The sequence below is a fragment of the Patiria miniata genome, unplaced genomic scaffold, assembly GCF_015706575.1.
Source record: "Patiria miniata isolate m_02_andy unplaced genomic scaffold, ASM1570657v1 HiC_scaffold_1, whole genome shotgun sequence".
Taxonomy (NCBI): Eukaryota; Metazoa; Echinodermata; class Asteroidea; order Valvatida; family Asterinidae; genus Patiria; species Patiria miniata.
The window spans coordinates 29,272,309-29,285,724 of NW_024037047.1; the positions used below are offsets into that span (position 1 = coordinate 29,272,309).

General features: G+C 40.2%; 2 protein-coding genes across 2 annotated transcripts; both read right to left on the reverse strand.

Moving 5' to 3' along the window:
* Nucleotides 1-142: 142 nt before the first annotated feature.
* LOC119728180 (protein rolling stone-like) lies at nucleotides 143-5,969 on the reverse strand. Its single transcript, XM_038200273.1, has 3 exons — nucleotides 5,693-5,969; nucleotides 1,647-1,857; nucleotides 143-1,266 (listed from the first exon to the last, which is right to left on the reverse strand). The coding sequence occupies exons 1-3, from the start codon at nucleotides 5,768-5,770 to the stop codon at nucleotides 632-634; spliced, it is 924 nt and encodes a 307-aa protein (XP_038056201.1). The 5' UTR covers nucleotides 5,771-5,969; the 3' UTR covers nucleotides 143-631.
* Nucleotides 5,970-8,333: 2,364 nt separating this feature from the next.
* LOC119728182 (vitamin K epoxide reductase complex subunit 1-like protein 1) lies at nucleotides 8,334-13,163 on the reverse strand. Its single transcript, XM_038200289.1, has 3 exons — nucleotides 12,759-13,163; nucleotides 11,833-11,942; nucleotides 8,334-8,794 (listed from the first exon to the last, which is right to left on the reverse strand). Exons 1-3 carry the CDS (start codon nucleotides 12,959-12,961, stop codon nucleotides 8,580-8,582), a joined length of 528 nt encoding a protein of 175 aa, XP_038056217.1. The 5' UTR covers nucleotides 12,962-13,163; the 3' UTR covers nucleotides 8,334-8,579.
* Between the last annotated feature and the right edge of the window lie 253 nt (nucleotides 13,164-13,416).

Consider the following 13,416-nt stretch of genomic DNA (forward strand, 5'->3'; position numbering starts at 1 on the left):
TGCAATTCAAGATTTCAAACGGGGGGGGGGGGGGGTCGGGCATGGACCTCCGCTGGGGGGGGGGGGAGGAGGGCACATCCCCCTTGCCCCCGGGCCCCGTAGTTACGCCACTGGATAATTTACGGAAAGCTCTTTCATTTGAATTAATACTTTATTACAATTAACATTAAATCAAGGAAAGCAACACTAACATTACAACGTAATTATAGTATAGCCAAGATATAACGTCGGAACGACGGAGAATTAAGCAGAGGGCGGTACATCCCCCTTTTTGAAAGTCCCATGAAAAAACCAACAACTCAACATACTCCCAACAAGTTCAGTTAAACAATATGAAACATATATATATATAGGCCTACAAAGAAAATGTGTAATGTACGTTTAAACCTTGTCACAACAATTTTAACCGCGTTATCATTAAAACCATGTTTACTTCCTGCCGTGTAGAACTTGGGCAGCAAAGGCCTCAGCCAAAACAAAGAAAAGGAGAAAATGTACATTTAACATTTGTTATGCAATCCTTGTATAGTTATCAAATGGTCTGAACAATACAGACCGATACCAACACAGGTTTCATTGCAGGATTTTATGTGTTCATGTGTGATTTGTTTGATTAAGATTCAATTTTGTTTTAAATGTCGGCTGTTGTAAGAGCACTCCTATCGTCAGAACGTGTATGGAAGTAGCGCCTGTGAATATAAACGCGCAGGCGATACACAGCGTAGCCTAGGAAAATAAAACCCAGGGCCTCCACGACTGAAGATACGCTTACGACCAAAGCCGTCTGACCGGCATGGGACCAGTCTACGAGATTGGGATAGATTACCGTGCTTTTTGTCTCTGGGTTCATGCCTCCAGCCAGGTAATAAATCAACGTGAAGATAGCGTACAGTAAGCCATAGACTAAGCCATAGACAAAATGGACAAGACGGACTGGGATGGCGGTGACGGCTAGCTCGGTGTATATAAAAACTGTATTGAGGATGTGTATGTTGATGTTAAACGCCCACACCACTGGCGACTGATGTGGAGGCACCAGAAAGGACCAAAACAGCACCGTGATGAGGATGTCAGTGGCAAGACAGATGTTGAACGTGAGCCAGACCAGCTTGAAGTAGATCGGCAGGCGAGGGCTGGGTGCTGGCTCTTCAGACGAAGGTAGCTGATGCAGCAGGGGGCGCCTTTCGTCCGAGGATGTTGGATCGGTATATGGGGGATGAGGAACAAATGCCTGCGATGGACCAGTGGCTGAGCTTTCATTGCACCCTACAATTGTTGAAGAGGGGGAAAAGGCTTGTAAATAGTCTAACTAAATTAAGCATATAGTTGTGACAAGATTTTTTTGAATACCGACATATGCCTTTTCCGGGGAGCAGACTTACAAATTTCCATTTTCTCTAGTATCAATCTCGCCAGACAAACTTGACACGGGCATAACAAATAACAATAACAGGCAATGACTAGAGAGGAAAAGCAAAAGATATGCGCTTGATTTGGGATTCAAAAAACGGGGTTGCTTTTGTTGCTTTTACTGACAACGGCGTTGAATAATGCACAACTCCCTTCTCAAGAGTCTCGCATCAGCTGCCCTGTTTAGGTCAGGATTAAAAACCGTTATTTTTGTTTTCAATTTTGGACTGACTTACTACTTTTTCTGCCACCAGAAAATGTGAAGTAGAATGTGCCAAAGCATGACCAGACAGCGTAGAGCGTCAGCACGATGTAGGTCCAGTTAGTGAGAAATATGAAGAACGCTCCGTCGTCCCAATAGACCACAAATTCTGCCACCAGCCACCCAGTGGTATACAAGGCGAGAAAGACCCGCCAAGCTAGGTAGATCGACTGGTGGACGGGCCACTGAATCGGAAAATTAAATAAAAGTACACGTAAAATATTTACAAGCTGAGGAGAAGTCTTTGTTACTTTCATTTCTGCTAGGTCATTCAGTTTGAGGATCACCCGTTAAACACGGAGCCAAGTCTCCTGTATAACGTCTGATATGTCTAAGCATGCAGATATATGCAAGCCGCGCGCCAACCAATCGGAGTCGACTTTACTAAATCGTGACGTCATTTCAATCCCAAATCAAGACTAATGGTTTGATTGGTCAATTCGAATGCAGTGTTTTGTAATATAACAACAACCGGGCGCTTATCGTGTAACGTGATACAGAGCGCGTGACACAGTTTTTTTTATCCATGTCTATAACACACAACGGGTGAATGACCGAAGACCCGATATAGAAAGTCTTGCATAATTTAATCACAGAATCTGTTCAAAAATTATAGACCGTGGCTTTCGCCACGGTATATTACATAGACTACCCTAATAAGGGTAGTCTATGGAATATCCCCTTACACAGAAAGGGTCTATGATAATAAGCAGATTCGGAGATTAATTATGCAAAACATATGAATGCATCTTGACCTCGAGACTCTGACCATTCAGCGGGCGCCTTCTATATCGGGTCTGTTTGTCTATTTGTTTGAGTTTGTTGAGTGGTCGGGCACAACCCGACCACTCTTTGGATCTGTTACGATTAATCTTTCTTTCTTTCTTTCTTTTTTCCGGACAATACTTCTCCGCGGGTTTTCTCTTAAACGGTATATGGTATGAACTTGTAACTTTCAATATATATCGACCCTCATCCCTAGTGGTGCATATTACTCTGACGTCATGATTACGTCATCAGGTGTCAAATTACAAGTGATTTTATCTGAAAAAGTGACCAATTACTTTCACCTATAACTCTTGAACTAAATATTCAATGATGTTTGTATTCTGCAATCAGATAGACCATTAAACGCTTAACAGTTTTTGTCGTGTACGTGAACTCGCTTGACCTTTACTTCCGGGTCTACCGGAAGGTCAAAGTTAGGTGAATTCCAAATGAAGACGTTAGCCTGACATCAAAACAAGGCAACATTTCTTCCAAACGGTTCACGGTATATCACAAAACCTTGTGTGAACTTGTACCGTGTTACGAAGATGTTATAAATTTTGTTACGTCATCATGACGTCATCAGGTATCAAATTACAAGCAATTTAAGGGCAAATTTTGACAAAATAGTTTGCTTTATATCTTGTGAACTAAATAGAGTATTGTGTTCGTTTTTTCGTGAGGTTGTAGACTATACCGTGAGAAACATTTCGTGTTCCCGGACGCAAAACTGCTTGACCTTTACTTCCGGTGTTACCGGAAGTGCAATAAAAACTGAATATAACTCAAAAGCGGAAGCATTTTACTACAGACATATATATTATGAAAGTGTTTAGTGAGGAATGCAAGATGCAAAAAGCAGTGTGATGACGTCATAATCCGAAAGGGCGCCCCCTATCGGCACATAAAATAGAGTTTCCCTTCTTTAATTGTAAAACCATCCGTCCAAATTTTATCAAATCGCCCCTTGACATTCTCTGATTAACCACAGATAACTTGGCAAGGTTTCAAATTCATGACGTCATCAGACCGGAAGTTGCCTTAAGGAGAATTTGAAAAAGATCATAGTTTTAATTTAATTCTATCATTTGATCCCTGTCATATTTCCGAAGTCCACATAATGATATCCATTACAATGTTCACCTTTGGATCTCTAATGCTGTGATGTCATCAAACCGGAAGTTAGGTGTTATCAATACGTCATCAAACCGGAAGTTAGGTGTTATTAATACAAACAATTATATTTCCCATATTTTCATACGTTATTTTAACTTTACAATGAGAAATTATCCTCTCCGAACTTTATCAGTATTCATTCACCATTTTTGACTGATGACGTCATTAAACCAAAAATAACTTTTTGTGCACATAGAATGTTTACTGAATTTTATTACACCGTTAAAGATACCTTTTTGAAACATTGATTGTACTTGAAGGGTTTTAATGTCCTGATCCTTTTTTCTACATAAACATATATTCTTAACTTAACTGGGCAGTGTATAATGAAAAGGCTGTCCGCCCGACCACTCTGCGTTTGTAACTAAACAAACGCGAAACTCTAGTTTGTTTATGTATCTAAAGCTTTTGTTTTTTTGTGTTGTAACTTTAGTCATTTGTTTACATGTATTTGTTGATTTATTCCCGAGAAATAAAATAGTATAGTATAGTATAGTTTTCTGTAACCCGTTGTGACATCTAATAAAACCTGGACACAACATCTAATATGCTTTTACGTTGTGAATTGTGTAAGCAAAAATAGGCTGCGTCATGCGGCCTGTAACGACATGTTATGGGATGCGCCAACGTCCTCTCGCTTTGAATGATCGACCAATCAACAGCTTTGTCCAGATTTCAGAATGAAAAGACGTCACGTCGTCTCCGATTGGCTGGCGTGCAAGTGGCATAAGGCATGATTAGATATATCAAATGTTGCATGGTGGGACAATTGGGTGATACTCGACAATTAAAGGGAGCTGGTAAAAATTCCTGTACAAAAATCTTTGAAAGGAAACGAAGACGCCGCAAAGCATTGTGGTTAGGTCACTTGCCGTGATAAATTAACACACAGTCGTGCGCACAGGCCTTGTGGACGTTGAAGTGTTAGTGCCGGGTACACCAGGGTAACCCCAAAAAACATCCAATGCGAGCTCAAAGAAATTAGAGGTCTCAAGCGAATTAAGGTTGCACTCCAAAAGGCAGGCCGGTAAAGGGACTCCAAATTTCATGCGCGGGCCAAATCACGATTTGCATTCCCTCAATAGTGAGTTTTGTGGCCCATGCATGCATTTGAGGATTTATAAACCGATCAAAGTGTGGCGGCTCCTCAAAGGAGTTTGAGCTGGTATTTTTGTGACTGGATTATAGAGCCTAAAATTGTCTGTGTTCCACTGGAGTGGAAGATCTCTTTTTTTCTTAAATGGCGACGGACCTCATGGGTACTTTTATAGGGATCATCACATTCTTTGGAGTGAAATTTCAGCGGTTAACCCTCTCCTAAAAAGAATGAATAGAAAGTGGGAGGTGATGAAATTTGCTTGTTTCATGCATGCCTTCAACACCGCAGGGAGTTGTGAGTATTTGTCCTGATTTTTTGAAGTGAGGACATTGATCATTTGGGTCTTTTTGGTCTGCACCCGAAGCACTGAACGAATGGCGCTATAAGTACAATGTATTGTCCTTGAAGTTTACGATCGACCGCGTTATCATTGAGAGTGTACATGTATGTCTACCTGTTACTTGAACACAGCGAAAGGCGTCAATTGCATGCACAAGTTATGACTTTCAGTTTTCTCTTTTGATGACTAGCAGAACTAGAAGGATATTGATTTTATAACGCAATTTGATAATAACGGTCAGTCATTTAATGGCAAAAGATACTATGAACATGCTGAATGTCATGAGAAACATCTCTGACTTCACGACTCCCCCCGCCACATAAACCACTAAAGGAGTGTCATTCATCAGTTTGGTTTCTCCAACATTATGCAAATTACATTTGTCATCGTCAGTTCTATACTGGTCAACTTCATTCGGTTTCTCCATGGTTGAACCGATTAAGTGACTCAATATGGCTGCTCCATCGGTCGATGAAAATGATTACAATATTCAGTGCATGATTATCAAAAGTGCTGGCCAACGTACTGTTCAAGTTGGCAGTGAATACTTCCGGTTACTTAAACCATGGAGGGGGGAATTGCCCTGCTGGTCCTAGGTCGATGAAATTATTACAATGGTCACTATTTCATTACCAACCTGAGATTTTGCGAAGAGGCTCGCATCTTCGTGGTTCAGCCAGAAATCGGACAGTTCGAGTCTGCCACCGCACGCCATTAAAACGTCTGCCGTTAAAAAAATGTAGACCACCTCGGTATTATGCACGTGTACTGTCCTTGTTCAGTGACCTTCTATATTTGTTGTCATTGTGTTTTGAGGGTTGCGTATTTAGTTCCCCTCCAGAAGTGAATGCATGTAAAATTTCGTTTTTGGCCAGTGTTCTCATGTTTATAGCTCCATGGTGTTCTTAACAGACGCGTCATGCGTCAACGTGGCGTTAACCAGACTACATGTACATGTACTTCACGAACGACCCCGGCCTGGTGCCAAATTCGAAAACTTTTATGAGTGATTCCGATGATAGCATTTTCCGCAAGTACGTTTACGTCAACCCCTGCATCAAAGAGTGCTTAATAAATCAAACTGTTAAAGAAGTAAAGCATAGGGATGATTGCTTGGAACGGAAGAAGGAGTAGGTTATGAGATACTTTAGCCCAAATTTAGGGAAAACGGGGAAAAAAGGAGTAATTCGGGGTAAATAGCAACGGGAACAGGCAAGGGACAAGCAAGGGGCGATTAACATCGTATTTTACTGTTTAAAAACTCACTGAATACCCCGAAAAAAAGAAAGCTCGGCCTATAAAAATGAAACATACTTTACTTCAAATTAGGGAATCATTAAATTTCGTTTATTTACTCATAATATCTCGGAATTCATTTATGAATGAATAGCATATATAATTTATCATTTCAAACATTTTTTTTCATTCATGTCTGGAACATTACTACAAATGGTGACTGCTCTATGTTCCGACACCCCTATGTTTCGACACCCCTATGTGTGGACAACCCGCACATTGATTGTATTACTCCCGGTTAGGGTTAGGGTTAAGAATATGTGCAATTGGAACATAGGCGTGTCGGAACATAGGGATGTCGGAACATAGGGATGTCGGAACATAGGGGTGTTGGAACATAGGTGTGTTACCTTTACAAAATCATGGTTGCTAGCACAAACAAACAGCTTTAGTGTAACAAAACGGCAACAGTTCCCACATGCAACTACATGTACCAAAATTTGTAAGATTTTTTTAATTGCCTACTGTTCTAGTTTAAGACGAGATAGGGGCCTAACTATGTATAAATCAAGTTTAGATTCCCATTCCCAAATGTAACTATCTATTCTTCAAGGTTTGAAGATCTTTGAAATTTTATAATATATTGACCTAAATGATGAACATTTCAAAACATTAAAATCATATACATATAATATGTCAAGTTGCAATACTTAGAGTTTCATTCTAGCCTGCAACATGACCTTGCTTACGGTTCCTACACTACACAGACTATACTGAAAACTACATCACGCTACACTTGAGTTCTCAGTGTTACAATATCTATTTTGCAAATCAAGTTAAACTCGAATATTGTTTAAATTTAAATAATGTTTGGTATTTTCCAATATTTTTAGTTATTTAATCTGGTAATGTTGCGATTCTAATAGTTTCAATCCAGCACTGCAACCTATTTGTTGCAATCCTCATGGTTCAAACACAACACAAAATACTGAATACAAAATACATTGTAATTGCACCTTCATAAAGCACAAGCGGTAGGTTTTATTAGCAAGGGCTGACCCTGGCCATTGGAGTCTTTAAGAAAATCAAGGAATAGAAGACAAAAATACAGGCAGTACATATTATTTATGTCAGCCACTTTGGCTGGTACCATCTGTCGATTGGGGCGCTGTTCAAAACCGATGCTTAAGCACACTAAAACGCACAATACATGCTGCTTTTCAGGACAATACGTGCACGAAATTCAAATAAAGGCACCTGTAAAACATCTGATAGCACAAAAAAGGGCATGAACAGAGGCATAGGCTCAGAAAAAAAAGGGCACTTGTTGACAAAAGAAGGGCACTCTTTTCAAATATTGGGGGGGGGGGCCATAAGCGCTGGTTAAAAAAATACTGCAAGTGAAACTTGCGCGATCCCCCTAGCATGCTGGCAGTTTTTATAGAGTCAGTAATAGTACGGATACTTGTCAGTGATGTCCTTAACCAAAATTGAAGATTCTAATGCTTTAGCAATAGTGACCTTGACCTTTGACCTGTTGGCCCAAAAAGCAATAGGCTTCTTAAGACTATCAAGAGCAACCCACAAACCAAATTTCAAATTTCAAGTTCCTAAGTAAAGTATTTCTCAAGTTATCGCACTGACAAGAGTTCTATTGTTTTAGCAATAGTGACCTTGATCTTTGATCTGTCAGCCCCAAAAGCACTAGGCTTCTTAATTAAGACTACCAAGAACAACCCACAAACCAAATTTCAAATTTCAAGTTCCTAAGTAAAGTATTTCTCAAGTTATCATGCTGACAAGAGTTAACCTAACAAAAACGTTACACACACACAGACAGACATATTTGTTTGTGGTGTAAATCGAGGATTTTCTATTGTTCGTCTTTCCTTTTCCTTTATGACTTTTTCGCAACAGCTCTCATTGGTTTTGTACACATTTTCTAACCGAGGAGTCCTCGATTTGGTTCCTGTCCTCAATTCATCGATGATGTTGCGCGTGTGTGTCCTCGATTTACACCATAAACAAACGCAGACATACATACAGACATACACACAGAAGGAATACACTATCGCAATATCCCCCTCCGGCTTACAGCCAGGGGGATAAAAAGGGCATTTGAATGGAAAAGGACAGTCTTACAAAATGTTCAGGGGATAAAGCCATACAGAGCTAGGGCAGGTTTGGGACGGTACAGGGAGTAACAGGCAGGGTGGTTTGGGGCAATAACGGGTTAGCATCTTCATGAAGGGAAACTGATGTTATCCTCTTTGACTGAAAAAGATGAACTACTCCGCCTTCTTCGTCAGTGTCCTCCTGAGGTGCGTCCACTTGAGGATGTTGACGGCCAGCAACAAGGCGTTGACGATGTAGGTGGAGATGCAGACCAGGCAGGCATCCTCCAGGACGACCACGAGGATGTAGGCCAGGTAGACGGAGCCAAAGTTGGACAGGATGGACGTCATTATGAGGAAATTAGTGGCCGACAGGGTGTGGGTCTGACCTGGGTGGTAACCAAAAGATGAATGGACCGATTTGTTAGTCACTGGCGCTTATAGTGTCAAATGAGACCCAGCACTTGGGGTGTGCATCAGAACCGGGTACCCGAGTACCCTGCCGCAGGAACCGGTTCCAGATTATGGGATCTGGTACCCATCATCAACTAATCAACGTTTTGAATGCCATTTGTGGGGAATTTCAAAATGAAAACCAGGCTACATCATGTACATATACATGTATGGAAAACCAAACAGATTTCGCGCTTATGTGCATTTTGAGGTTGCAAATCCTTAAGACTGCGCTGCACACACTTTCTGTGGTGATGCACAAATATAGTATAAGAAGTCTTATCGTGCCCTCCTTTATGACCATGTTCTGAACAGCAACTTTCGGGATCTGCATGCTGGGGTTGGGTCAAGTGCGGATCCAGAACACAATTTGGGGGGGGGGGGGCCAAAAAAGAATTTGGTCCCCCCCCAAAAAAAAAATTTGGATTCTAGATGCTCTGTGGTGCGATCTGAGGCAATATCTGACCACTTTAACCAATGTTTTTTTGAGGAAAAGATGGTGGTGTACTCATTGCCTGCCTTTATTGTGATGTCATATGAAAAAAAAAATTGGTTTCGTTTGGAGGGGGGGGGGGGGCATGGCCCCCTTTGGCCCCCCCCCCCCTGGATCCGCCCTTGGGTTGGGTATCAGTGTTTTACTTCAGTTGGGTGCCTCGCGCCCATACTACCCATAAATGCACACCACTACTCCATTTGAAATTTGTAATGGCTGGCCAACTGGTCTGTGCACCGCTGTCTTATTTATTTGCCTGCCAAAAATTATGTTCTGGATTCTCCCGAACAGTCCTGAAGGTCAGTTTTCTAATTTGAAGGTTGGGGCTAGGAGGTTGAAAGTTCCCCCTTCCCACCCCCCCCCCCCCCCAAAAAAAGATGATAGGGGCCTACACCTTGATTGCAACATTGGCACTGAAGTGAACTGTTGCAGAGTTAATCATATTTCTTACAGAAAAAAATATATTCTTTTAAAAATTAGATTCCAGAAAGTTCAAATATTTAATCAGAACTGTGAACTAAATCAAGCGTGGGTTTAATTCAAATATTTGTCTCAGCTGGGAATGGTTTAAATCTCAATGATTTGGGCTACTAGCATCTTCTGTTTATCTTAATTGATCCAGCTCAACTATCCTAAATTCCCCCCCCCCCCCCAAAAAAGGGAAAAGAATTGCCCTCACCCCCAAAAAGTACAAGAAATAAAAGCACTTCAAAATATATAATGCACTAACACGTGTATTAATTACAGAGTGCCACGTCACAAAACCAACGGCAGTATTAATGAGGTTTCATTAGTGCAAAACTGGAACTAATTTGAGTCTCAAAAGTCAATCACCGTGTAAATTGCTTTCATGAAAATACACTGGTACTTTGTACAGAAAGCCTTTCTAATTACACGTAATAAATACACACTGTATACTACCAGCATGTTATGTGTGGTAATGAGTTTTAGCATTGTAAAACTGGTTGTTTAATATCTAGATCTGTCTGACTACTGGAATACAGCACTTTTTGTGTGTGACATTTTCAGGATGTACACAAATGTACTGATTCCAATAAATGGGAAACATATATGTTTTCCTTGTATTATTTCAAGTCAACTCCCTTGTACAAAATTGAATTATTCTGCTTAAAAAAAACAGAAATACCCGGTATTATTTTTGCTGATTGACAGCAGAATATTAATTTTGCCACACAATATTCATCTTATAACTACATACATTCTTCATCCGAGTGTAATCTTCTACACAGACCTTATGAAATTCACACAATATGAAACCCTTCCAACACAAAAAATAGCTGGGCCTAAGTTAATTAGAATTTTCCATTCATTGCCACACGTGGCCCCTTATCTGTTGACAAAAGTGTACGTGTACCAGGACCTATCGCAGAATTTTAATTGTTTTTCAAAGGCAATGAACTAACCTTTATAATAATTTTAAAATGTTAACAAGGCTGGTAGTTGTGTTTAGTGAGTAAAATATGCAACATTTTATCAGACCTTTATGTAATATTTGACAACATTTGCTTTTGCTGTAACTTAAGTTTCAGAAAGGGAAGGATTTGGGGGTATGTATTTTATAGCAGATATTGTTACACTGGCCTGTTTAAAGGTTTTTGTTCGTACATGTACATGCTGGAAAAACCAAGAAAACAAATGTTGTTCATCTGACTCTATGTCAGATGAACCAGAGCAATTTATAGACGTCAGGATTTCTTGAATATGACATCACACCAGGTGCCATGATTTCATAGTATGCTTGTGACTAGTATTATTTACTTAGGCCAAATAATTTTTTTTCTCTAGCGTACCCACCCACTTCCTTTTTGAAGGCCGCCTCCTTTTTTTTTCCTTTAAAAAAAGCAAAAATGTCGACCGATCCATCGTAAAATCAAATACTTGCAAGTTGGAACTTCTAATTCTAGACACTATTGGTCACTTTCCACATCATGCATGTATGCAGTCGACCGTGCAATCTCCAAACCAGCCTCGACATGGACAAGAATGCCAGCGCCGCAGTGTTTTTTTATTTTTTTGTAAAACTGTGCTGGAAAACTAATAATAATAATAATAATAATGGATATTTATAAAGCGCTACTAAAACTACTAAAAACACTGTAAATAAAATATGTTTCATTCTCTTGTCCAGCATGTCTGTTTCATTTTTTGCATCTTTGAACAGTGTAAAAACCAATGGTTGTCGGCTATCTTGGAAAAAAAAAAAAAAGCCCCGCCTCCTCCTTTTTTTCAAAAACCTGGACGCTAAATATGTGTTTGTTTTACTTGGCCTTACAGTTAAGTAAGGTATTTCATAATAATTTGGTACTTGTATGTAGTTTTGTTTTTTGATGTTTGCAAATATCTTTAAATTGAGTTCAGTTGGAAAAATCTCCATGTCACACTTTTTGGGGGGGGGGGGGCGAGGGGGGGGGCGGGAGGTTAACTCTGATTACAAAAGCAGTGCTCAATACAATGACTTACCGATTACAACTTGAAGAATATAGAAGAGAATGCCAAATATACTGTTGGGTTGGTTTAGTATATGTCGTTCACCAAGTATAGAGCCAACGATGCCAAATCCACGTCCATATCTGTAGAGTTAAATAAATGGAATCAATTTATATGCTTCTAAAATCCTGTTTTAAGGACATTCCAAAATCTGCTACTATTGCAGTTATTCTGTGGTTATGTTGGATGGTGTTAGAAATTAACCTTTTCAAGGCATCCCTTCGAACTAAAACCCGTATAAATTAAATGAGTGACTGCATTCCATCAAAATCAGAATTTCAATAACTCAAGTTTAACTGTTACAGTTTAGGCCTTGGAAAAAATGTTGCAACCTGACGCCACATTTTTCTTCATATATCATCTCAATGAAGGTCATTCATTGCAAAAATAATAGGGCCTAAGATATGAATCTGGGACTGAGAAACATTTCCAATTTTGTAAAGAAATACTTCAAACATTTCTTGACTATCCATAGACTTTGTACACAATCACGGAAGTGGCTTCAGGATGCAACATTTTTTCCCCAACATGCTATTGCTAAATGGCATTTAAACAAATAACAGGAATATTCAGTTTTCAGAAAATATATTTTCTTCCTAAAACCGAGGTTCGGAATAAATCATAAAACAATGTCGAAACCGGTAACTAAGCTTAAAGCTAGGCAAAATTAGCTTGAGTAACTCCAGCTCTATCTAATGCCTATAGGCATTAGAGCTGGAGTTACTCAAGCTAGGCAAAATCATACCGCTGCCTGAAACATGTACTTAATCACTGTTTCAGGCTGCAATGATTTTAGTGATGTAGTGAATGATTGAAGCCAGTACAATGTAGAAGCTTCACTCATTCACAAGTGTATTTTCACAGCTTCCAAGGCCAAGCTCTTATTGTTAGTTACTCACTTTGACGTGAAGACTTTGGAGCAGCTGATGCTCTTCCCAATATCACACATAGCCGTGTAGTCCGGGTTGGACTCCTTGCTGGTTTCCACGTACAGCGCGTAGATTGAAAGCACCGTGCCGACCAGGCAAAGCCCCCATCTCGCCAGCATATGGGACATCGGCATCTGCACTTTACTTGCTGTTGATGTGCTGGGATTTCCCATCGTTATCACGCTGCAGCAATTAACACCTGTGTGCCGTATGGTGATTTAATCACTCTGATTGTCACCAGATTTTATCTAAATCTACCGGTATATATCTAGTTCTTTCTATTGACTAGATACATCGACCGTGCGCGCCCTACCATGCCAGCGATCGATTGATCGGCACCTTACCCCCGCCGCCCGCAAAATGACATAAGAAAATTATTACACGTGTTTATAAACAGCGACCTCAAGTGACCTGGTGCCAAGAAATGTTTTGGGTGTTTTCGAAATCTTGATTCGTCTCCAGCGTCGGCTTCATCCCTAGCTTTAGAATCATTCAGAAGCCTTTAATCCCTACAAAACGTGGGGCGCACTAGTAAATGCATTTCCATGTAGCACGCCAATGTTAACAATGTAATTTGAGTGACCAAAATCCCCACCCTGGGGCATGAAAAACGTGACCAAATCCCGAC